Raw genomic sequence first — 24,605 nt, forward strand, 5'->3', positions numbered from 1 at the left:
CTATTTTTTTAGCACATATTATTTTTGTCAAAAAACAATCACTTTGGTATGTACACTTTTATGTGCAGGACAATGATTCATCATAAAGATGATGTAATGCCTTATCCATGGAGTGTGCGGTAGCATCATCATGCAACGGCATCTGCGACCGCTTACTGTTCAACAGGTGGGCGCAAGCCGCCGCCCCTGTGGTCCAGTCTACATCAACGCGCCAACCGACTCAACCATCCGCGCCGCTTTATAATGCCACGGACGACTTGCCCGTCCACCCTCGCGGCCGGCTTACACGTCTGCGCCCGCTTACAATGTGACAGACAACTTACCCGTCCGCCCCCGCGGCCGACTCGGCGTCCGCATGGCTTACCGCTCGTGCGATTGACTCGCCCGACTGCACCGGCTTACAACGCTGCGGTCGGCTCATCTGCCTACTCCCGCGGCCGACTCGGCCGTGATTGGTTTCAGCTTCACCGTGATGATCATCAACTCCGCGGTGCATAATTTCTGGCCTGACATATCAGGTGAAATCAATCCAGTAAATTTTTATATATTATATATTGTTTTCTTTAAAAAGAGTAATTACTCTGGCTTGCGATGTTTCTGATACAGGACAATTGTTCACTACATCAACACGACGTGGTTGACTCGCCAATCCGCGCGGTTTACCGCGCCTGCGATTGACTCGCCCGTCCACACCGGTTTACAACGTCGTGACCAACTCATCTATCTGTATCGCCTCTGATGCTACGGTCATCTTTACCGTCTGTCTCTCGCGGCCTGGTCTATATCAACATATTGGGCCACACCTGTTTGCGTGAGCTGATTATTTAATATGAGCAAGTCACTGCTTGGGAAGCCTGGTTTTTCTTCCAACAACTTGGAGGAAAATTATCATGTGTTATTAGCCGCCGTTTGCACTGGACGACTCAATGGGCAGGCGCACAAGTCGCCGCCACTACAGTTTGGTTAACTTCAAAAATCTAGTTGGAAGGAACCATTGGCCGAGTTGCTGACACGGCTCATACGGGATCATTTATAACCCGCCGCAGTCACCTCAACATTCTGTGGATTCACATCGCGTTATCAACACCAATGATATACACCTTCTGCTATGGTCAAATATGGAGAATCTCAAAGACAAACTCCTCGAGCCGCCTTGAGACTTGGGGGCTACATCGACGTGGCTCAGTAAATATTGCCAGTTTAAAGGCCGTCGGAAAATTTCTGGCTCAAAATGAAGAATTCCGGATCAAAATCCGGTTCAAGAGAAGCTCTCACATATCTGGATCAAAATCCGGTTCAAGAGAAGCTCTCATATATCTGGTTCAAAATCCGGTTCAAGAGAAGCTCTCACATATCCGGTTCAAAATCCGGTTCAAAAGAAGCTCTCACATATCCGGTTCGAAATCCAGTTCAAGAGAAATCTATTTCTTACAAAGCTTTGAAGCTCTCAAAATCCGGTTCAAAAAGAATTTATCTCTCGCAAAGCTCGAGTTCTCAGGAAAAATTAAAGGGACCAAAGAGAGTCTGTTACAAAGCACAACTCAAACATAGGTACCCTGCTTTAATGACCATTAAGGGCTTCTTGATCGTATTCGAATCATAGCTTAACCCCTTTTGGGAACCGACTTTGATCGTATTCGAATCAGAGTCGTTAAAAAACTCTCAAGATCATTAGGGGGCTTCCTGTTCAAACATAGGTCGTATTCGAACCAAAGAGAACATAGCTGTCGGTACCATCTTGATCGACACACTGCTGAGCTCACTAGGGGGCTTCTTGATCGTATTCGAATCATAGCTCAACCCCTTTTGGGAACCAACGTGGATCGTATTCGAATCAGCGTCGTTAAACAACTCTCAAGGTCATTTGGGGGCTTCCTGTTCAAACATAGGTCGTATTCGAACCAAAGAGAACATAGCTGTCGGTACCCTTTTGATCGGCAACGCCAAAGCCACTGGGGGCTATATGATTGTATTCGAATCTTAGCTTAACCCCTTTGGGACGGTTTTATGATCGTATTCGAACCAGAAGCCTCAAAAAATTTGAAGTATCTTTTTGCAAACAATTTTTGGATTTTATTTGAAGCTCTTTTGATCATATCTAAAGTGTATATGAGTGGTTGCTATTTAACCCGGTTTGACTTTGGATGATAAGTCGCTGTTATATGAAAATCATAAACATTTGGAAGTCTTGATTTCTAAAGATTGGGTTATCACCCTTACTGCACAGGTCACATAAACTGGCAGTGAAAATTCAATATCACAGGTATAATATTATTATTATAGTTATGTTTCAAAGTTATGATTCATAACAGGCTTATCTGTGACTCCTTGTTACACATCAATGGTTATATGTGAGATATTATGACCCGCCCTGCGGTAAACCGCCAAAGGATCTTGTGATCTAATTATGTGTAGGATAAGACTACATTTGGGTGGTTACTCGCCCTGGTTTTTGACGTTAAGTCGCCAAGGCATATGTTGTTTAAACTCTGCAGGATTTACAGAGCTATGACTTACATAAATGATTAAATTCAAGCTCATCATCAAAGATTGAAATTGGTGTCTCAAAAGGGTTATCAATTCTTGATTTTCTCAAAGGCTATAAGCCGCCGGGTTGTACAAATTCTGGCTTACAATGGAGGCGTATTAAATCGCCATCGGCCAAGAGCCGCCGGGTATTTAAACTCCGGATTTACTTATCAACAGATGAGGTATTCGAAGTCGCTTTGGCGCAATGGCTATTATTTTATCAATGGATATGATTTATTCTACAATGGAAGAAATAGTCCCGAGTCGCCGCAGGCTTACGACCCGGCACTTGGGGGCTACATTATTCAAATTGATATTACATCGAATATGCAAGTCCCATGTTACTGCCAGCATGTAGCATGGCACTTGGGGGCTAATGCAAAGTCATTTTTTGCTCAACTTATTGAAGACCCGACTCATCACATTCTAAATAAGCCGGCCCTTGGGGGCTACCAATTGCTCCTGTCGAAAATTCAAGGTACACAAACTTTAATCCATTATATTGAAAGATCCACTGCTTAGTTGGTAGAGTACAAAGCTCTTAACCTTGTGGGCGTGGGTTCAAACCCCATGGTGGAGATTACATCATATGATGTTATTATCAATGAATCATATACAAAGTCCGAGCTCAGTAATATCTTACTAAGCCGGCCCTTGGGGGCTACACGTTGCTGCTCAAGTTTACATGGTTATATCTACAAAGTCGCTGCTCATTATTGCATAATGACCCAGCCCTTGGGGGCTACACTGGTTGAAGTTTTTATGAGCATAAGGCAATTACAAGTCCTAGGTTGCTGTAAGCATGACAACCCGGTACTTGGGGGCTACAGGTGATATGCATATAAGGGAGAAAAAATCTTCAAATTCTCAGTTTGGAGTAGACCAGATTAACCCGGTGTCTGCAACAATCATGACCCGGCATCATTTATTTATAACCCGACAATTTTGACAATCATAAATTGGCAAGATCTACATTTTTAAGCCGGCTGAATATCAGTTGAATATTTCAAGACCAATATTTTTGTTAAGTCGGAGCATTGAAGGCCGAGTCAAATGGATTATTTCTTATAATATTTCTCTACAAGAGCCAATGTCAGCAAATTGGTTATGAAGCTGGCCTATTGACCCGGATTTTTTAGAAGAAGTGCCTGGATTTTTTGCATTGGCAAGGTTTGGACATATCTGTTAAAAGAGATTTGCTATAAGATCTTGAGTATGGATCCAGGAGGAAATAACAAGGACTCAAAGATGATCAGGTGCCGGTTCAGGAAAATATTTAACCCGGAGCACAACCTATCAAGTTTGTTCTTGTGTTTATTTTACAGGATCAGTTTAACATGGATAAATCCAAATTAAACTGGGGGCTAATGTCAGGGATATACCCCGCGGTATGACCCGGCCGGACTTGACGCTTCATCGTAACCCGCTGGAAAATTGGCAATTCATGAGCCTGACGACTTAATGATGGCCCCGACGGCGGGTCAGACGGATGACAAGGGCCCAAGGCCCAGTAGGCCGGGATGTGTTATTATGGGCCGGCTTAAAACGGAAGGCATGAGGAATATTTCCTTTACGAGGAAGCAAGACCCGTACTTGTATCCGACTTGTAATAGAGAATAAGTTAGTTCTAATCCTACTAGGACTCTACATGTAAAGCCGCCTCTCCAACTTATATAAGGAGGGGCAGGGCACCCCAAACAGGGAACAAGAAACAATCTCTAGGGCTAGACACAAAGGGGGAGCCGGCTTATGCGCCGACTCTCTCATGAGCATAATGAGACCTAGCCACAAACAGCATGTAGGGCTATTACCGAATGATGTTTCCCGGGGCCCGAAACTGTCTAAATCCTTGCCTTGTCTCTCGATTCCGCCTAACCCCTCTCAAGCTACCACATAGATGCGCTGGCCTCGCGACTAAGTCCTGACACTAAGGACATCTGCCGTGACTATTCCACGATAGCACCCCTTGTGTGCCGGCCGTGGCATATCCTTGATAGGGTGGCCATTGCTTTCGACTTTGCCATTAAGTCATTATCAGTAAGAATAAAGACGGAACATGCTGTGCATATCACAATTATAGTTAAGGAGATCGCTCAATGGCACAATTTTACTTTGGTAATATTTCCTGAGTTGAAAGAATGCAATTTTGAGGTGCATAAACTAATTAAGGTGATAGTCGCATATGTGGCATGTTGATCTTCCGAGATTGCATGTATCCTATATTTTGTACCAGTAAAGCCCCCCTGTTCCCTAAAAAAGCAAAGAGGAAGGGCTGCAGGGGCAAGAGACGGCACTAAATCGGCACAGTTTATGGGAGGTGGTATATATAGGTCTCACAGCAAAATTCTGTACAAGGTAGTGTGTGCTTTGAAAAATTAGAGTTCAGATCCCACTTTCTTTTGAGCACTGCAGTAAAGGGCATCAAGTGCCATGTGAATGGTTTTTACCCGAAGTCAGGGGTCAAGAGGACATGTCACCCTCATAGCTTCCTGCAACAACTTGATAATCTGACTCTCGTAATGATAACCGCTCTACTCTCTCAGGATCTAAGATCTGAACTACTCCCTCCGTTCACTTTTGTAAGACGTTTTAGACATTTAAGACAGCACCTAAAACAGTTTAATTTCAGCTGTCTTAAACGACTTACAAAAGTGAACAGAGGGAGTATTGATAAAATTGTATGTGAAAGCTGAAAAATAAAACAGATATACCATGTCAACACTTTGAGCTCCATCACCAGATTACCACCATCCTCATATAAGAAGCATACTGAATTAGATCCTCAAAAGGATAAAATACAGAGTTTGAACCACCATTTTTCACATGCTCCACTCAAGGTGCCAACAAACTTGCAAATGTGGTAACCACGAGCACGAAGTTAAAGAGAAAGGACGGTGCAAGTGCAAACCAGCTGATGAAAGCCATTGCAATAGCAGTCATAAACCTTGCACAAAGATTGCCCGCACATATCTTCTTATCATTATCAATAACAATGGTGACGCCCATCGATGCACATGCTGCACTCAAGGTTAGTGTCCCTGTGATCTACAGAAAACATCAAGGTGGAAAATGGATGAGTTTGGCAGAATGAAATATGTGCATCTCGTTACGGAACTTATTCGCTATTCATGAATTTAAAACTTATTAGCCTACAAGTCTAAAATGAATGACAGGTGATTGGTTGATTTAGGTGCCTGAGAAAATATGACTCACCCAGTCTCCAACGGAAAATATGAACATAGCTCGGAGATTTAGCAAGGAACGTTTGACGAGAAGTGCATAGATATACACAAAGGCTAGGGCGAGGCTCCACAAACATTGCAGACTGGCAGCTGCTATGAGGTAGCTGGTCACAACAACAACAATAAGTTAAGCTCATCATCTAGAAGAAAAAACAAGATCCTGTATTCCGAGTTCTAATATCAACATCCTAGGTGAAAAAAACTGTGGTTTTTATGCTATAATAATTGCATCACATAAATCAGATGCGCCAAAATAGTACTTTTCATGTAGTTAAATATTATCTTCAAGTAGATCTCCAATTTGTTTCCTAAACGACATGCATTTCATATGATTTGTCTATCACAATCACAATATTCTGAATTCCACTAACCAAAAACCATTAACCTAACCTACTTACCAACAGAAACAATGAGATTTTTTTTTTTTGAAACTATGCATGCAGTCTACTACAAAAAAGAACAACCCGCTAGAAAATCTTGCAAACAAGCAAAACTTCAGACTGTTAGTTTTATAGATCTGTAAAATCACAAAAAACCTCTCTTTATTTTAAAACTAACCCCTAGTGCAACATTCATGTTAGGCCACATCAACCCTAAAAAGAAAAGTCGTTGGAATAATTCGAGGATCAATCAAATTCGTCAGATCTAGCTGGTTGCGGCCTACGAACAGTCATGTCATTTGGTTAAAAAGACACGTCTCTTGGTGAAAAGATGTCCTCTGGCTAAAAGACACGTCCCTAGTGAGAGAATGTCTCTCTGTGGAAAGACACACCACTTGGTGAATAGATGTCTCTTCACAGAAGACATGTCACTTGGTGAAAAGATGTCTCTTCGTGAAAAGACACTCCCTTGATAAAAAGAAGTCTCTTCGTGAAATAAATATTAGAAAATAATCACAATAATTGTAAATTAATAGGTTACAAAATTTTGTTTTTAACTTCCCAAAAAATGCCAAAATTGCCTTAACAGTGCCAGAAAAAATAAGGTGCCAAAATTTAACAGTTCAATTTATTTATGTATTTCAACACCATTTCAAACTTGTAACTCTATGCTGAAAAATCCAATTTCATATATAAATATTTGAAATATACTCATTAAAAATATCTAATCATACCCGCAACAAAGAGTGGGCTATACACTAGTGAATCTCTATAATATAATCTTTGTCTCCTCCCTAAATAATAAAATATTGATTCATGGGCTTATGTTAGTTGCTTCAGCTTCGAGATATAATACAATCCTGTTAGTTGTATACATGTCTCTCATCCAGTCCATATTTTCCCCTTTCAACTCTAGAAATCAAAGCACCATCAAAATGCACGTACACATTGTCATCTTCCGTTCATCCCTGGGCTTACTTGAGCACCGCGCATACGAAACCACATAATGCACTCCTGGCTAGTTGTGAATTGTGATGCAATTGTGACTTGAGAGTTGTGCGGCAGGCAACGAGTAGGTCCACCCATTAAACTCTACAAGCATGGAGTGATGGGGGTCCAAAATTCACAACACAGGTACATGATCAGCGACATTTACTATTAATGCAAGATTATTTATTGCCAAGGTTTTTGTGCTTGTGGAGGCATGGAAATATGACAAAGAAAGTTAAAGTCATACAGACTTTTTAGCTGATACTTTACAATAAAAAGCATGGCTAAAACTTAGCTAGTAGATGTGATTGCACTGGTCAAATGTTTTTGGAAATTTGGAGTTCAGCTAAGCAACTAATGAACTAGTAAATCCATAGTCGTAATAAATCAATTGGTTGCGATAATAAATAGAGATTTTTCTTGGCACGCGTATATAAACGATTAGGTGGCAGATGTAAAACTACATCAAACCAAAAGCAGCTACATGTTTAGGAGTGAATATTTTGAGGTGTTAGTTGTGAATGAATAAAACATAATTGTCTCATTAAGTTGTCGTAGACAATAGGTAGCATGATATTAAATATTCACGAGCACATAACTCTTATTCAAAAAAATAAAATATATAGCAAACAAAGATGTTGCTTGGGAATATCACTGCCACAGTGCCACTAGCTAACTTGGTGGATGGAGCCAATTAATTATTACCAAGACTAATCACAACTGTTAAATCATCATTATTGACCTATATAAATCATAGATGTAAATCTTCATGAATGGATCTATAAAAATTCACAATCAACAGCTTATATCATAATTGTATATCTAGACAGAACTTCATAATTAATTATACCTAATGAACACATTTATTTCTTCATAATTGTTCATATAGATCTAACACATGTTAATTAGATCATCATACCTATATCTAGACAGGTCTTCATAGTTGTACCTAACACAGATAGATCTTCATAGTTGTATCTAGAAAGATTAAATCAGATCACATTACATAGATGTCCCTTTATTAAATCAGATCACGTTACATAGGTGTCCCTTAATTTGATCTGGCAACTTACATGGTGGACATTTATATGGGATACAACCGTTAGACAGTCATAACTAAATGTACAAATAAATCAAGGTGAATCTGGTGTATCTTAATGATTATTGGAACACAATTGGCATAAGGTGATAATTTTATGTTTCATAGAATATGTACCTAGCTAGGCTTATGTACATACGTTGATCCAAATGACATACCATAACTATGCATACTGAGCTAATATCACATACAAACAAAACAATCCGAAAATCATGATCCAAACATCAACTAAGATCATGTAGAAAATATCACGTACAGACGAGTGAGTGGCTGGCCTGATATTCTTTTGTACTCCGATAATATAAAAACACTGTCCAAGCTTTACTTCCACACATACTGATAATATGTAGAAACAACATGGCAACTCACGCACAGTAAGAAAAAGAACATACTAACTCAGAAAAAGAACATACTAACTCACGTACAAACCTACCGACTAGCTGGCTTGCTATCTGAATTTCAGTTTTGCGTGTTAAATTAAATTTGCATACAATTAATACATGTAGTGTTTTTCCAAATAAAATAATAACACATTACCTTTGAAGTTCAAAAGTAATATTTTATTTAAGTCATTCCTGCGCGATTGCGGAGAACCCCAATCTAGTTTCGAATACATTTATGATCAGAAAACAAGACTCAAAGCATTTCTTGAGATTATATTTATGCTGCATCCAAGAAGACAACTGAGATAATACCACAACGAACAATCGCATTTTCAAAAACAAGGCACGCACCATCTTCTACTAAAAATATCCAATGAGCTCAGTTCGTATAGCTGGCCTGCAGGGGCATTGTGGATGCCACCAGACTAGAAATTAGGCCTTAGACTTTCTTTCCCTTTTCTTTTTCTAGTTTACTCACACTTGTAATTGTTACAGCCATCTTTGGCGCCCCCTCTTAATGAACGAAATCAGCACTGGCTGCTTTTCGTCTAAAAATAACAATATACCACAACGAACATGGTCATGTTTTCTTTTAATTGTGCTGCCTCTTTCAGGATGCCAAATCAATTTTAAAAAGCATAAAATAGTGAAATGCACGAATAAGTATAAATATTTCTCTTTGCGGAATTAATTAAGGAACCCTAATAACCTTTCCCCATCAGAAACTTGTTTCATTATCTCTCATAAAGATCTCTGTAAAATTGGGTAATTAAGAGATCTCAACTGAAAACCCACAGGCACGTATATTCTAGTACAAGACAAGCTGGATATGGTGGGGCACCTGAAGGCGGAGAAGGAGGGGAAGACCCCGGTGGACGCCATGACGGCGATCGAGGCGGCCGCGGACAAGGCCTGCAGGAGGCGGAGGCCGACCCCGCCGAGCGTCCCCGCCGACCCCTGCGGGCTATTCATCCACACTCCGGGCGGGGGCGCACCCGCCAGCTCTACCTGCAGCGGCGGCGCCGCCACGGGGTGCACCGTCGTCTGCCGGCTAACCAGCATCTCCCCCCAAGGGTTTGGGAGATTTTAGAAGCCGGGGAATGGAGAGGAAGGGGAGCGGCTGGGTCGAGAAAGTCAGCGTTAGGTTCAGTTCGGTTTGGTCTCTCAATGTCAGCGTGCGCACGTGAGCCTTTGGTATTTTATAGGGATGGCCTCTTTTGTGTGTTCAGCCTCGTATGTGCACGTTGGGCGTATGACTCGCGGAGCCCCACACTGTGCACGGTGCACCTCTTGCCGAGAAACTTCCTTTGTTCTTAAAAAAATAAAAAATAAAATAAAATAAATCAAGAGGCTTGAATAAAAAGGTTTTTTTTTATTAGAAAACATAGTGCGAACTAATATTTAGGAAAAACTCCCATGGGACTCATCAATTCTTAAAATCAAACAACATATACATACAATTTTCTAAGGATTAAGTTCTGTTCCTCCAAATTTCTGTGAAAATACTTTGAATCAAAGAGGCTCGTACTTTCGCTAGGGTTGCACAATAAAAGAGTAACTTGAACTTGGGGTTGTGGATGTGACCGGCCAAGAGATGAAGGAAGCTGATGGCGAGGTGGAGGTGGCACGGGGAGACATGCTAGAGTAGGGGAGGTGGTCGAGGTAATGTTGGCTGAGATGGCAAGGTCGGTGAAGTGTGCCGGGGACGGGGGATAACGGGTCAGGTGGTCAGCGGAGGAGTGCCGGGGGGTGATCGACAGAGAGCGGAGACGGCAAGGGATGCATATGGTGTCAGCTTCCAAGTGAAAAAGATGATGCCTGGAACAAGAACTTAGAGCCCAGGGAGGGATGAAGGGGAGAGATAGATAGATCGATAGAGAGAGAGAGAGAGAGCTCCAAATATTGAGGGTGGGTTTGGTGGAAATTTTTGTGTAATACCGACAAAATCTTAGGGGCAGTGTGATATTGTAGGTCACATTCGCTGGAAAAGCTTCTTTAAAAAAATTGCTAGAAAAGTACCTGGTCAGAAAATTTTAGCTTGCCTATTTTTTTCTTAGAAAAACAAGGAGCACCTCCCCGGTTCCATTGCTGAGAACGAAATCACGCACATCAGTCTGATACAGCAGCTCTAAAGAGCAGTTCTAAGAACGAAAAAGGAAACTGCTGTGTCTATAAGGGTTTTAGCCCTACAGCTTTTGTTGTTTGGGCTTTAGCTTTCTCCCATGAAAAGTTGATCACGAGCCTTTCTTTTTCTCCGTCAATCTTGAAATTCCACAACCAAAGTTTTGCCGTAAATCAGCGTGTGAGTACATTCATTATGATATTCGTTCTGATATCTTGTATTGCATTCGTCTCTTTCCAACAATACAACGATATCAACACAACCACCGGTGGAAGACAAGTTGACGGCTAATTGAGCGCTGAAACCACCAGTCCCTCGCGTCCCTCCCTCCCGTCCCTCGCGTCGCCCCTAGGGCGACTCGGGGGAGTCTAGGGTTTTCCCCCGCCGCCTCCCACCACCTCCCCCACCCCCCTCGCCGCCACCGGAGACGACCGCCGGGAAAACCCGCACGGGCGCCGGGGAAGGTGGCGGCGGGGTCTTCGGCGCTTCTTCTTCGCGGAGGCCATCGGATCCAGGGGCGGCGGCCCCTGCTGGCGTGGCGTGCGGCGTGCCTGAGGGTTCGGCCGTGAGGACGGCGAGCCGCAGGCGTGCCAGATCTGGAGGTATTGCCCCTTCCCTTCCATGCATCCCTTCCCAGTCCTCGGTTCGGCGGTGTGTTCTGGTGGAGCAGATCGGTGTCCGGGGGAAACCTTGGGCGCCTTGGCTGGCCGGCAGCAGCGACGCCGCTTTTTGGCGCCGCTTTCCTCCTTTGGGGCGCTGCTGAGGGCACCATCTCTCCACTCCGACCCATCTTCGGGTGAAAACCCAAGATCCGATGCGGATCGGGCGTCGGCGGCGCCCCGTTCACCGTAACCTTTCTGGAGGCGATGCAAGGACATTGGGATCGGATGGAAGGGTCTGCAGGTGAGGGTTGGGGGTGTGGTGCCTCCCTTTTGGTGGAGCGGTGTTTCGTTCTACATATTCTTGGCGGCGGCTCTTGGCGGCATGGAGCAGCGGAGGCTTGGCGTCAGATGTGTGGTGACGGACACGCGCAGGAGGTCGACGCTGTCTGGCGTCGTGGTGGCGTCGGCGGCAGCGAGACCGGGCAAGGCCGATGCAACAGTACAGCTCTGAAGATGGATATATGGCGGGTGGCTGTGCGGCCTCATACCCGGCAGGCGTCCTGGTTGAGGAGCACGCCGGACTGGTGGGTGCCCATACCCGGCAGGCGTCCTGGTTGGGACCTCGGGTCTTAGATGTTAGGTTTGACTGCGAGGTCTGTTTGGTATTAGGCCCAGACCATCAGCGCCCCTTCATCAGTTAGATAGAAGTAGCGACAGAGGTTGCGAAGATGGTGGCTTTGGTCTTACTGTTGTACGACTTTGTAAGGTCTTGTGTTAATAATTAATAAATTGGCCGTATGCATCGTCCAGATGCAGAGGCCGGAGGTATTCCTCCTTTTCTAAAAAAAAAACACAACCACCGGTGAAGCGTTTCCGGGTAGGAGGGGATTGTAGCAACCTTCTGTACAAGGCCTAGGGAAGAGTTCAGACTACTTGAATCGTACTGCAGTAAAAGGCATTAATGCCATATAAATGGTTTTGAACTGAAACCTGAAGCCTATTTCGAGGGCTCGGAAGCATCCTCACCCGCATAGTTTCTTGCAACAACTTGATAATCTGACACTCATAAATGATAACCGAACTAACCTCTCGGAACCTAAGTCTGAAGTATTGATAAAATTATATCATATATGAAAGCCGCACAATAGAAGTATAGAACAAGTGTATATCATATGTCAGCACCATGAGCTTTGTACGAGTAAACCAAACAGTTCATCACCAGGTCACCACAATCCTCATATAAGAAGCATACTGCATTGCATCCTCAGAAGGATGAAATGCGGAGTTTCAACTACCATTTTGCACATGAAACTATGCCCACATTCCCAATCTTGCCAATGCGGTGGTGGTGTACGCGAAGTTAAAGAGAAAGGACGGTACAAGTGCACACCAGCTGATGAAAGCCATTGTAACAGCAGTCCTCAACCTTAAACAAGGAAGGGCTTCGCAGTACTTCACATCATTATCAATGAGAATAGTGATGCCTGCCGATGCACATGCTGCACTCAAGGTTACGGTCCCTGTGATCTACAGAAAACATCAAGGTGAAAAATGGATGAGTTTCGGGGAAAAGAAAAATGCGCGTCTCGTTAAGAAAGTCATTTGCTGTTCATGAATTTAAAACATACTCCCTCCGTCCGGAAATACTTGTCGGAAGAATGGATGTATCTAGACATATTTTGGTTTTAGATGCATCCATTTATATCCATTCATGCGACAAGTATTTTCGGACGGAGGGAGTATTAATGTACAAGTCTAAAATGAATGACAGGAGGTTGTTTGGTTCAGGTGCCTCAGAAAATATGACTCACCCAGTCTCCAATGAAAAATATGCGTACAGCTCGGAGATTTATCAAGGAACGTTTGACGAGAAGTGCATAGATATACACAAAGGCTAGGGCGATGCTCCACAAACATTGCAGACTGGTAGCTGCTATGAGGTAGCTGGTCAGAAGAACAACAATAAGTTAAGTTCTTCATCTATAGAAGAGAAACAAAATCAGGTATTGAGTTCTAATGATGCCAACATCCAAGGTGAAAAAACTATGATTTTACCTAATTGCTCACAGAAATTAGATACACCAAAGTAGTACTTTACATGTAAATGAATACTATCTCCAAGTAGATCTCCAATTTTTTATCTCAATGACATGCATTCACATGATTTGCCTATCACAATCACAATATTCTGAATTCCAGTAACCAAAAAACGTTAATCCACTTATCAACAGAAACAACATAATGCGTTTTGAAACTATGCATACAAACACCAGCTCCTAATCTATCTATTCTATTATATATACATACTATATTAAAAGCACACAACAAAAATAGAGAAATATTATAGAAATTACCACAAAAATCAGAAACATCCAACCATTAATCTTGTAGGCCCTGCGGCAACCATCAAAACATTAGTCGATGGAACTTCTTAAACCATCTCCTCCGAGATTAACCGTTGCTATTAGATTGAGGCTGGACAGCTCCTCGCGATAGAAAAAAAAAAGTGACAACCACGCCCGTGTTGTCATCATCCCCCTTTTTTCTTTTTTAAGAACCGCCCCCTTGGCAATTTATATTTAACTAATAGGCGGATTCGCATCCGATTGTACAATGTCAATCAGGAAAGCAGGATTGAACGGTAGCTGCTCTCGTTGGCGCTTGCAAACAGGATTGAACAGTAGTGCAGATTATACAAGGTACCGTCGCTTCCTCTGTGCAGAGTAGATCAGATCAGATAGATGACAAGCTCGACCGTGGAACTTCTACACTGTTTCCATCGCACCGCTTTATGAATAAAGAACAAACAAAAGAACACGGCTGAATGATACAAGGTAGTGAGAAAGCCCTCTTACAAAGCAAATTCCAGGATAACCTGACAACATAAACGCACGCGACTACGTTGCCTAGAAATAATACAGGTAGGCTTGAATACGACGCCACGACACACCCTATGACACCTAAGCTCGACGACAACACACTGAGGAGGGGGAACGACACAAAGCATCGCCGCCGCCGAGTCCGAGACGGACAAGGGTCTTCACCTGGAGCCCTGGCATGAAGAGGAGAACCACAACGACGTCCTCAACAGGGGAGTGGGCACCCACGGGCATCGCCACTGTCAACGTCAAAGCGAGGAGCTTTCGCTCGACAGCTCACCTGTGTCACCAGAGGCCTCCTACAGGACAGCCACGACCCGCACGAGCCTCCAGATCTGGTTTTGGGCGTCGCCACTGTCCATGACAAATAGCGAGTCTGAGCCACCAACCGCTGCACCCCTCACTGCCCCCTCCGCCAAGAGGCATAGCCACCACCGTCGTCATGGTGCCCACCGGATACCTAACCATGCAGACCGCCACCCAGGGTTGCCGCCCCAGCATCCATGCTGAGAGAAGCCACCAACAGCCCACTTTACAGTCCGTCAACCACAGTAGGAAGAGCGGAGGCACCTCACCCTACTCGTAGACATGACTTGGCCTAGCGAACTCACACGACGCCACATCCATGGACTTCCATCCGTCCACCAGCGCAGCGATGTCCCAACCACCACCATCGCCCACCGCGCCCGCGAGAAGAGGAACTCACCGCTCGCGAGCACCACTTGGACCGAGCCCAGCGCCTCACCTACCTGGAGCGACAGCTCAGACCCGACCCAGGCCCATATCTAGCCCGCCCAAGTGCGAGACCTAGGTCCGGACCCTCTCTGTCGCCACAAACCCAGGAGAAGGAAGGTCGCCACCACCACCCGCACCCCGCCGCCGCCAGGAGCGTGTCGGCAACCATCACGAGCTCACAGCATGGCGTCAGCCGAATTAGAACACACCACTGTAGCCCAACTCCCTGCACCATGCACCACCCTCGCTGATCGCCGCCTCCCCTCCCCTCCCCCCCCCCCCCCCCCCCCCCCGCGTCAGATCTGACCAGATCTGGCTGGGGACCAGCCCGCACACATCAGCCCGAGGAGAAGACACAACAGTCAGTGCACCACGTACAAGCACCAAACTGTTGTTGTCCCGCACGCTCGCCGTTAAGTCCCGCGTCACCCTAGCGTCCTCGCCCGAGCAGCCGCCCCGCACTGGTCGGGCTTTGCCTGTCGGCGGCGGGGGAGAAAGGCCGAAAGGAGAGAGTGGTGGCGTGCTGCGGTTTGCCCCTGGTCGCCCACGGGAGTGACGTGGGTGAGGGGGATTCTGAAAATGGAACTCTCCCTCTGCGTTTCTGATAATTATGTAAATCATTTTTGAAGCCTACGGGTGTTGCTCTCCTCTTCAGGACGTCGTTGTGGTTCTTCTCTCCGTGCCAGGTTCCAGGTGAAGACCTTTGTGCATCTCGGACTCGGCAGCGGCGACGCGTAGCGCCATTTCCCTTCCTAAGGGCGTTGTCATGGAACTTAGGTGTCCTAGGGTGTGTCTTGGTTTTGTATTCAGGCCTACCTGTGTAATCTTTCGGCAAGATAGTCGCGTGTGTTTAGTTTGTCCGGCTATCCCAGGATCTACTGTGTAAGAGGGCTTCCTCACTAGTTCTATCGTTTGGCGCTGTGTACTTTGGTTTGTGCTTTATCTATAAAGCGGGGCGAGAGCCTGTTCCGAGATTCATAGCCTTACGTCAGCTGCTCCAGCTTCGTTGGATTTCGTCTTCCGCACATGATGCATGTCTCTCACTCATTCCATATTTCCTCCTTTCAACTCTAGAAATAAAAGCGCCATCAAACTGCACATGCACATTGTTGTCTAACGTACATCCCTAGGCTTGCCCAAGCACCATACATACAGAACCATAGGATGCACTCCTGGGGAGTGGTGTTGCAATTGTGACTCGCGTCGGGCAGCGAGTAGGTTCACCCCTTAAACTCTACCATCATGGAGTGAAGGAGGTCCAAGTTTCCAACACACGTAAATGATCAACACCATTTACTGTTAATGCTAGGTTATTTGTTACCGAGGTTTTTGGGGTTGCAAAGGCGTGGAAAAATGCCAGAGGAAGAGAAAGTAAGCTACAAACTTTTTAGGTAATGCCTTACAATAAGAAGTATGGTTAAAACTTGGCCAAAAGAAGTGATTGCATTGGTCTAATGTATTTTGGAATTCGGAATTCAGATAGGCAGCCTGCCCCAACTTGTTTCGGATAAGAGGCTTTGTTGTTGTTGTTGTGGAATTCAGCTAGGCGACTAATGAACTAGTCATCCATAGTTGTAATTAAAAAATTGGGAATACACAGGAGATCAGTGCGCTGATGGGCTAAGACAAGAGAGAAAAAGAGTACCATCACCCAATTACAAATAGAGGTTTTGTTACAGTTGCTTTGGCGCCCCAAAAGCAGCCAAGAACCACCACCCCGCCATCCAGCCCTACAAGCAAAATTACGGGATTACTGTACTAAGGCTACTGCTACCCACCATCCTCCAATCACCAACCAACAGTCGTATTAAATCAACTGGTTGGCATAATAAATAGAGGATTAGAACTCAGTTGATTTTTCTTGGCACACATATACAAGTGATTAGGAGGCAGATGTAAAACCGCATCAAACCAAAAGCAGCTACATGTCTCTAGGAGTGAATATAACTTGGGGATGAATAGAACAACATACTGATTGTTTCTTGTAAGTTGTCAGGGACAATGGGTGAAGCATAATATTCTTCTTGGTTTTTCTTTACTAAAAATCGTATTGCTTCAGGTATAGCATGATCTTAAATATCAATGAGCGCATAACTCTTATTAAATAAAATGTAGCGAACAAAGATGTTGCCTGGGGCATATCACTGTCACTAACTTGGTGGATGATAGCTGAATAATTACTACCAAGACTGATTCACAACTGTTAAATCATCATTATTGACCTATATAAAGCATAGTTGTAAATCTTCCTGACTGGACCTAAAAAGTATCACAGCCGTCAGTTTAGATCATAATTATACATAACTTCATTATTAACTATACCTAATAAACATACATATTTCTTCATAATTTTTCATCTACCATCTCACATGTGTTAGATCATCATAACTATATCTAGACAGGTCTTCATAGTTGTACCTAAACACAGATAGATTTCCGTAGTTCTACCTAGACATATTAAATCAGATCATATTACATAAATGCCCCGTAACTTGATCTGGTGACTGATATGGCTGATATTTATATGGACAACCGATCGACCATCATGACTAAATGTAAATATTAATCGAGGCGTAAATCTGGTGTATCTTAATAATTATTGGAACACATTCTTTTCCAGAAAACACAAAAGATTTGCGCTTCAATATATTAAGATGAGAACAACATTCGCTTTGTACAGGAAGAACTACACGGTGTGATCCCTCGCCCTAATCTGCTGTTGCCTCCCAAACGAATGAGGGTGAAGGTTTCCACACTACCCCTCACCACCATCGATCGTCTGACTTTGATTAGCAATGTTATCGAAGACTCTACCATTATGTTTCTAGGTTTATATCTTGGCCTATATCTGCTACTAACCTAACTATGTTGATCCAAATGACATACCATAAGTATACGTATGCGTACTGGCCTAATATCACATCCAAACAGAACAATCAAAAAATCATGATCCGAACATCAACTAATATCATAGACTTGGTTATGGTTAGCTTTATCTAGTTCGGTAGCAGTTTGTAGTAACAGACCATATGGTTTCTCTACAAGAAATCGGAGAGAGATGACTCTCTTTTGCTAAAAAAAATGTAGAAAATATCACGTAACCTACAAACAAGTTAGTGGTGGCTGACCTGATATACTTTTGTACTGAGATAATATAAAAACACTGTCTAAGCTTTAAGTACAGATATTGATAACATGTAGAAACAACATGCCAGCTCACGCCCGGTCAGAAAAAGAACACGCTAACTCACGTATAAACCTACCGACTAGCTGGCTTGCTATCTGAATTTTAGTTAGAGTTGGGTGTTGATTTAAATTCACATACAATCGACACATGTAGACATATAGTTTGGCGTCCTTCCAAATAAAATAGTAACACATTAACTTTGAGTTCCAAATTTTTATTTTATTTTCCCGCGCAATTGCACGGTACCCCATGCTGTGTGTGACTCATCGTCGTGAGATCGGTTGGTCGACGGCTCTGTCTTTTCAAGTAGTCTCAGTCGGTGAACTCAGCTCCCACAGAAGAAGTCAGTAGTGAATCAAAGAACTCATGCATGTAATCAGTGACTAGGGATCGATCAATCGGATGCAACCAAATCATACAAAAAGAATTGGAAAAGGGATTAGTTTCCACAGAAACGTTTATGATCAGCAAACAAGACTCAAAGCATTTCTTGAGATACTATTTATGCTGCATCCAAGAAGACAGCTGAGATAACACCACAACGAACATGATCCAATAATTGTCCAAATCAATTTTACAAAGCGTAAAATATTGAAATGCACGAATAGATATAGATATTTCTCTTCCTGAAGGAATTAAGGAACCCTAATAACCTTTTCGATCAGAAACCTGTTCCACATATTATCTCTCATAGAGATACTCTGGAAAATCGGATAATTAACGTAGTCATCCTAGGGCCGATAATCTAAACAACTAAATAACGGAGATCTCAACGGGGAAGATGTCACGAGACAAGAAGGGTAGGGTGGGCACCTGAAGGCGGAGCAGAAGGGGAAGATGTCGGTGGACGCCATGACGGCGATCGAGGCGGCCGCGAAGAGGGCCTGCAGGAGGCGGAGGCCGACCCCGCCAAGCGTCCCCGGCGTCCCCTGCGGGATCCTCGTCCACACTTCGGGCGGGGGAGCATCCGCTAGCCCTACCTGCGGCGGCGGCGCGACCACGGCCACGGGGTACACCGCCGACGGCCGGCAAACAGGCAGCATCTCCTTGCAAGGTTTGCGAGATTACAGAGGCCGGAGAACGAGGAAGAGAGGGCGCTGACCCGAGAATGTCAGTGTTCGGTTCAGTTTGGTCTGGTCGCTCTGAATGTCAGTGTGCTCACGTGAAACTTGGCATTTTAGGGACGACATCTGTCTTCATCAGCCTCCTATATGTGCACGTTTGGCATATGACTCGCGGAGCCTCCGGGGCCTGCTCTTTCCGGGAAACTTCCTCTGTTGGATATATTAAATTAAATTAAAAGGCAGGAATAAAAACGCATAATTATATTATATATACATAAAAATAAAGAAATCAGAAGACTTGAGCAAAGTTTTTTTTTTTGCCCTGACTTGATTGTTATGAAATATATCACGAACTGGTTCTTAGAAAAAACTATCATAGGATTCAATCTTAAAAATCAAACAACACTTTTTTTCGAAAAGGAGGATAACCCCCGGCCTCACATCAAGCGATGCACATAACCATTATCAAACAACACATACCGATAACTTTTTTAGGGTTCCGTTGCACTGAGATTTCTATAAAGTCCTTCGGGTCAAAGAGGCTCTACTTTCAGTTGACTTGAACTTGAGGTTGGGGATGCAGCCGATGGAGGAGTGTGATGCTGAGGTGGAGGCAACCGAGTCGGCATGCTGGATTTGGGGAGGTTGTCGGGGCAAGATTGACAGGGTGGAGGGGTGAGGTGACGAGGTTGGTTGGGTCGGCGAAGGGTACCAGGGATGGGGGATATCGAGTCTTGTCGGTCAGCGGAGGAATTTCCGGGAAGGGGATGATCGACGGAGAACATAGGCGGTAAGGGAGGCATATCGTCGGCTTACAAGCGGAAAAGACAGTGATTAAAAAAATCTAGAGCTTCTTAAAGAAGATAAGTTACGAAAAAGGGTTTCCCCCGCTTTAGATTATAAAGCAACCAACATCCACAACCAAGCCATCGATACAAACGCACACCACACACACCCAAGACGAGATACAAGGATGCCGGGCACCGACACACACCCTCAACGACTACCTGTTGGAAATATGCCCTAGAGGCAATAATAAAATGGTTATTATTATATTTCCTTGTTCATGATAATTGTCTATTGTTCATGCTATAATTGTGTTATCCGGAAATCGTAATACATGTGTGAACACATAGACCACAACATGTCCCTAGTGAGCCTCTAGTTGACTAGCTCGTTGATCAACAGATAGTCATGGTTTCCTGACTATGGACATTGGATGTCATTGATAACGGGATCACATCATTAGGAGAATGATGTGATGGACAAGACCCAATCCTAAGCATAGCACAAGATCGTGTAGTTCATTTGCTAGAGCTTTTCCAAATGTCAAGTATCATTTCCTTAGACCATGAGATTGTGCAACTCCCGGATACCGTAGGAGTGCTTTGGGTGTGCCAAACGTCACAACGTAACTGGGTGGCTATAAAGGTGCACTACGGGTATCTCCGAAAGTGTCTGTTGGGTTGGCACGAATCGAGACTGGGATTTGTCACTCTGTATGACGGAGAGGTATCTCTGGGCCCACTCGGTAATGCATCATCATAATGAGCTCAATGTGACCAAGTGTTTGGTCACGGGATCATGCATTACGGTACGAGTAAAGTGACTTGCCGGTAACGAGATTGAACAAGGTATTGGGATACCGACGATCGAATCTCGGGCAAGTAACGTACCGATTGACAAAGGGAATTGTATACGGGATTGATTGAATCCTCGACATCGTGGTTCATCCGATGAGATCATCGTGGAACATGCGGGAGCCAACATGGGTATCCAGATCCCGCTGTTGGTTATTGACCGGAGAGTCGTCTCGGTCATGTCTGCATGTCTCCCGAACCCGTAGGGTCTACACACTTAAGGTTCGGTGACGCTAGGGTTGTAGAGATATTAGTATGCGGAAATCCGAAAGTTGTTCGGAGTCCCGGATGAGATCCCGGACGTCACGAGGAGTTCCGGAATGATCCGGAGGTGAAGAATTATATATAGGAAGTCCAGTTCCGGCCACCGGGAAAGTTTCGGGGGTCACCGGTATTGTACCGGGACCACCGGAAGGGTCCCGGGGGTCCATCGGGTGGGGCCACCTATCCCGGAGGGCCCCATGGGCTGAAGTGGGAGGGGAACCAGCCCCTAGTGGGCTGGTGCGCCCCCCTTGGGCCTCCCCCTGCGCCTAGGGGTGGAAACCCTAGGGGTGGGGGGCGCCCCACTTGGCTTGGGGGGCAAGCCACCCCCTTGGCCGCCGCCCCCCTTGGAGATTGCATCTACTAGGGCCGCCCCCCCCCAGGGGCCCTATATATAGAGGGGGGAGGGAGGGCAGCAGCACCCCAAGCCCTGGCGCCTCCCTCTCCCTCCCGTGACACATCTCCCTCCTCCCGCAGCGCTTGGCGAAGCCCTGTTGGAATCCCGCTACTTCCACCACCACACCGTCGTGCTGCTGGATCTCCATCAACCTCTCCTTCCCCCTTGCTGGATCAAGAAGGAGGAGACGTCTTCCAAACCGTACGTGTGTTGAACGCGGAGGAGCCGTCCGTTCGGCGCTCGGTCATCGGTGATTTGGATCACGACGAGTACGACTCCATCAACCCCGTTCACTTGAACGCTTCCGCTCGCGATCTACAAGGGTATGTAGATGCACTCCTCTCTCTCGTTGCTAGATGACTCCATAGATTGTTCTTGGTGATGCGTAGAAAAAATTTAATTTCTGCTACGATCCCCAACAGTGGCATCATGAGCTAGGTCTATGCGTAGTTTCTATGCACGAGTAGAACACAAACTTGTTGTGGGCGTAGATGTTGTCAATTTTCTTGCCACTACTAGTCTTATCTTGTTTCGGCGGCATCGTGGGATGAAGTGGCCCGGACCGACCTTACACGTACGCTTACGTGAGACAGGTTCCACCGACTGACATGCACTAGTTGCATAAGGTGGCTAGCGGGTGTCTGTCTCTCCCACTTTAGTCGGAACGGATTCGATGAAAAGGGTCCTTATGAAGGGTAAATAGAAATTGGCATATCACGTTGTGGTTTTGGCGTAGGTAAGAAACGTTCTTGCTAAGAAACCTATAGCAGCCACGTAAAAACTTGCAACAACAATTAGAGGACGTCTAACTTGTTTTTGCAGCATATGCCGTGTGATGTGATATGGCCAAAAGGATGTGATGAATGATATATGTGATGTATGAGATTGATCATGTTCTTGTAATAGGAATCACGACTTGCATGTCGATGAGTATGGCAACCGGCAGGAGCCATAGGAGTTGTCTTTATTTTTTGTATGACCTGCGTGTCATTGAATAACGCCATGTAAATTACTTTACTTTATTGCTAAACACGTTAGCCATAGAAGTAGAAGTAATCGTTGGCGTGACAACTTCATGAAGACACGATGATGGAGATCATGGTGTCATGCCGGTGACGAAGATGATCATGGCGCCCCGAAGATGGAGATCAAAAGGAGCAAAATGATATTGGCCATATCATGTCACTATTTGATTGCATGTGATGTTTATCATGTTTTACATCTTATTTGCTTAGAACGACGGTAGCTTAAATAAGATGATCCCTCGCAATAATTTCAAGAAAGTGTTCCCCCTAACTGTGCATCGTTGCGAAGGTTCGTTGTTTCGAAGCACCACGTGATGATCGGGTGTGATAGATTCTAACATTCGAATACAACGGGTGTAAGCCAGATTTACACACGCAATACACTTAGGTTGACTTGACGAGCCTAGCATGTACAGACATGGCCTCGGAACACGGAAGACCGAAAGGTCGAGCATGAGTCGTATAGAAGATACGATCAACATGAAGATATTCACCGATGTTGACTAGTCCGTATCACGTGATGATCGAACACGGCCTAGTTGACTCGGATCATGTTTCACTTAGATGACTAGAGGGATGTCTATCTGAGTGGGAGTTCATTGAATAATTTGATTAGATGAACTTAATTGTCATGAACTTAGTCTAAAATCTTTACAATATGTCTTGTAGATCAAATGGCCCACGCTAATGTTGCCCTCAACTTCAACGCGTTCCTAGAGAAAACCAAGCTGAAAGATGATGGCAGCAACTATACGGACTGGGTCCGGAACCTGAGGATCATCCTCATAGCTGCCAAGAAAGATTATGTCCTAGAAGCACCGCTAGGTGAAGCACCCATCCCAGAGAACCAAGACGTTATGAACGCTTGGCAGCAGCGTGCTGATGATTACTCCCTCGTTCAGTGCGGCATGCTTTACAGCTTAGAACCGGGGCTCCAAAAGCGTTTTGAGCGACACGGAGCATATGAGATGTTCGAAGAGCTGAAAATGGTTTTCCAAGCTCACGCCCGGGTCGAGAGATATGAAGTCTCCGACAAGTTCTTCAGTTGTAAGATGGAGGAAAATAGTTCTGTCAGTGAGCACATACTCAAAATGTCTGGGTTACACAACCTCTTGTCTCAGCTGGGAGTTAATCTCCCGGATGACGCGGTCATTGACAGAATCCTTCAGTCGCTTCCACTGAGCTACAAGAGCTTTGTGATGAACTTCAATATGCAGGGGATGGAAAAGACCATTCCTGAGGTATATTCAATGCTGAAATCAGCGGAGGTGGAGATCAAAAAGGAACATCAAGTGTTGATGGTGAATAAAACCACTAAGTTCAAGAAAGGCAAGGGTAAGAAGAACTTCAAGAAGGACGGCAAGGGAGTTGCCGCGCCCGGTAAGCCAGTTGCCGGGAAGAAGCCAAAGAATGGACCCAAGCCTGAGACTGAGTGCTTTTATTGCAAGGGAAGTGGTCACTGGAAGCGGAACTGCCCCAAGTACTTAGCGGACAAGAAGGCCGGCAACACCAAAGGTATATGTGATATACATGTTATTGATGTGTACCTTACCAGCACTCGTAGTAGCTCCTGGGTATTTGATACCGGTGCGGTTGCTCATATTTGTAACTCAAAGCAGGAGCTGCGGAATAAATGGAGACTGGCAAAGGACGAGGTGACGATGCGTGTCGGGAATGGTTCCAAGGTCGATGTGATCGCCGTCGGCACGCTACCTCTACATTTACCTACGGGATTAGTTTTAAACCTCAATAATTGTTATTTCGTGCCAGCTTTGAGCATGAACATTGTATCTGGATCTCGTTTAATGCGAGATGGCTACTCATTTAAATCTGAGAATAATGGTTGTTCTATTTATATGAGAGATATGTTTTATGGTCATGCCCCGCTGGTCAATGGTTTATTCTTAATGAATCTCGAACGTGATGTTACACATATTCATAGTGTGAATACCAAAAGATGTAAAGTTGATAACGATAGTCCCACATACTTGTGGCACTGCCGCCTTGGTCACATTGGTGTCAAGCGCATGAAGAAGCTCCATGCTGATGGACTTTTAGAGTCTCTCGATT

General features: G+C 44.8%; 2 protein-coding genes across 3 annotated transcripts; both read right to left on the bottom strand.

The window, feature by feature from the left end:
* Window positions 1–5,226: 5,226 nt before the first annotated feature.
* Window positions 5,227–9,770, bottom strand: LOC109762510 (CASP-like protein 5A3). The gene is made up of 3 exons (XM_040393955.3): window positions 9,465–9,770; window positions 5,743–5,875; window positions 5,227–5,574 (listed from the first exon to the last, which is right to left on the bottom strand). The coding sequence occupies exons 1-3, from the start codon at window positions 9,683–9,685 to the stop codon at window positions 5,362–5,364; spliced, it is 567 nt and encodes a 188-aa protein (XP_040249889.1). The 5' UTR covers window positions 9,686–9,770; the 3' UTR covers window positions 5,227–5,361.
* A 2,674-nt stretch (window positions 9,771–12,444) lies between these two features.
* LOC109762511 (CASP-like protein 16) lies at window positions 12,445–19,303 on the bottom strand. 2 transcript variants are annotated; one of them, XM_040392051.3, is made up of 4 exons: window positions 18,962–19,303; window positions 13,702–13,741; window positions 13,159–13,291; window positions 12,445–12,874 (listed from the first exon to the last, which is right to left on the bottom strand). In XM_040392051.3, the coding sequence occupies exons 1-4, from the start codon at window positions 19,189–19,191 to the stop codon at window positions 12,813–12,815; spliced, it is 465 nt and encodes a 154-aa protein (XP_040247985.1). In that variant the 5' UTR covers window positions 19,192–19,303; the 3' UTR covers window positions 12,445–12,812. The 2 variants fall into 2 exon arrangements, with proteins under 2 accessions (XP_040247985.1, XP_020176958.1); XM_020321369.4 differs by lacking the exon at window positions 13,702–13,741 and having other exon boundaries at window positions 18,962–19,296.
* Between the last annotated feature and the right edge of the window lie 5,302 nt (window positions 19,304–24,605).

The sequence above is a fragment of the Aegilops tauschii genome, chromosome 6, assembly GCF_002575655.3.
Source record: "Aegilops tauschii subsp. strangulata cultivar AL8/78 chromosome 6, Aet v6.0, whole genome shotgun sequence".
Classification (NCBI taxonomy): domain Eukaryota; kingdom Viridiplantae; phylum Streptophyta; class Magnoliopsida; order Poales; family Poaceae; genus Aegilops; species Aegilops tauschii.

Coding starts and splice junctions, on each gene's coding strand:
- LOC109762511 (XM_020321369.4), bottom strand. CDS start 19,191: ATGCTGCCTGTTTGCCGGCCGTCGGCGGTGTACCCCGTGGCCGTGGTC. Junction 13,292..18,961: donor CCCTTCTGCTCCGCCTTCAG/GTGCCCACCCTA, acceptor TCTTCTGACCAG/CTACCTCATAGCAGCTACCA. Junction 12,875..13,158: donor TATTTTTCATTGGAGACTGG/GTGAGTCATATT, acceptor TGTTTTCTGTAG/ATCACAGGGACCGTAACCTT.
- LOC109762510 (XM_040393955.3), bottom strand. CDS start 9,685: ATGCTGGTTAGCCGGCAGACGACGGTGCACCCCGTGGCGGCGCCGCCG. Junction 5,876..9,464: donor CCCTCCTTCTCCGCCTTCAG/GTGCCCCACCAT, acceptor TGTTGTGACCAG/CTACCTCATAGCAGCTGCCA. Junction 5,575..5,742: donor TATTTTCCGTTGGAGACTGG/GTGAGTCATATT, acceptor TGTTTTCTGTAG/ATCACAGGGACACTAACCTT.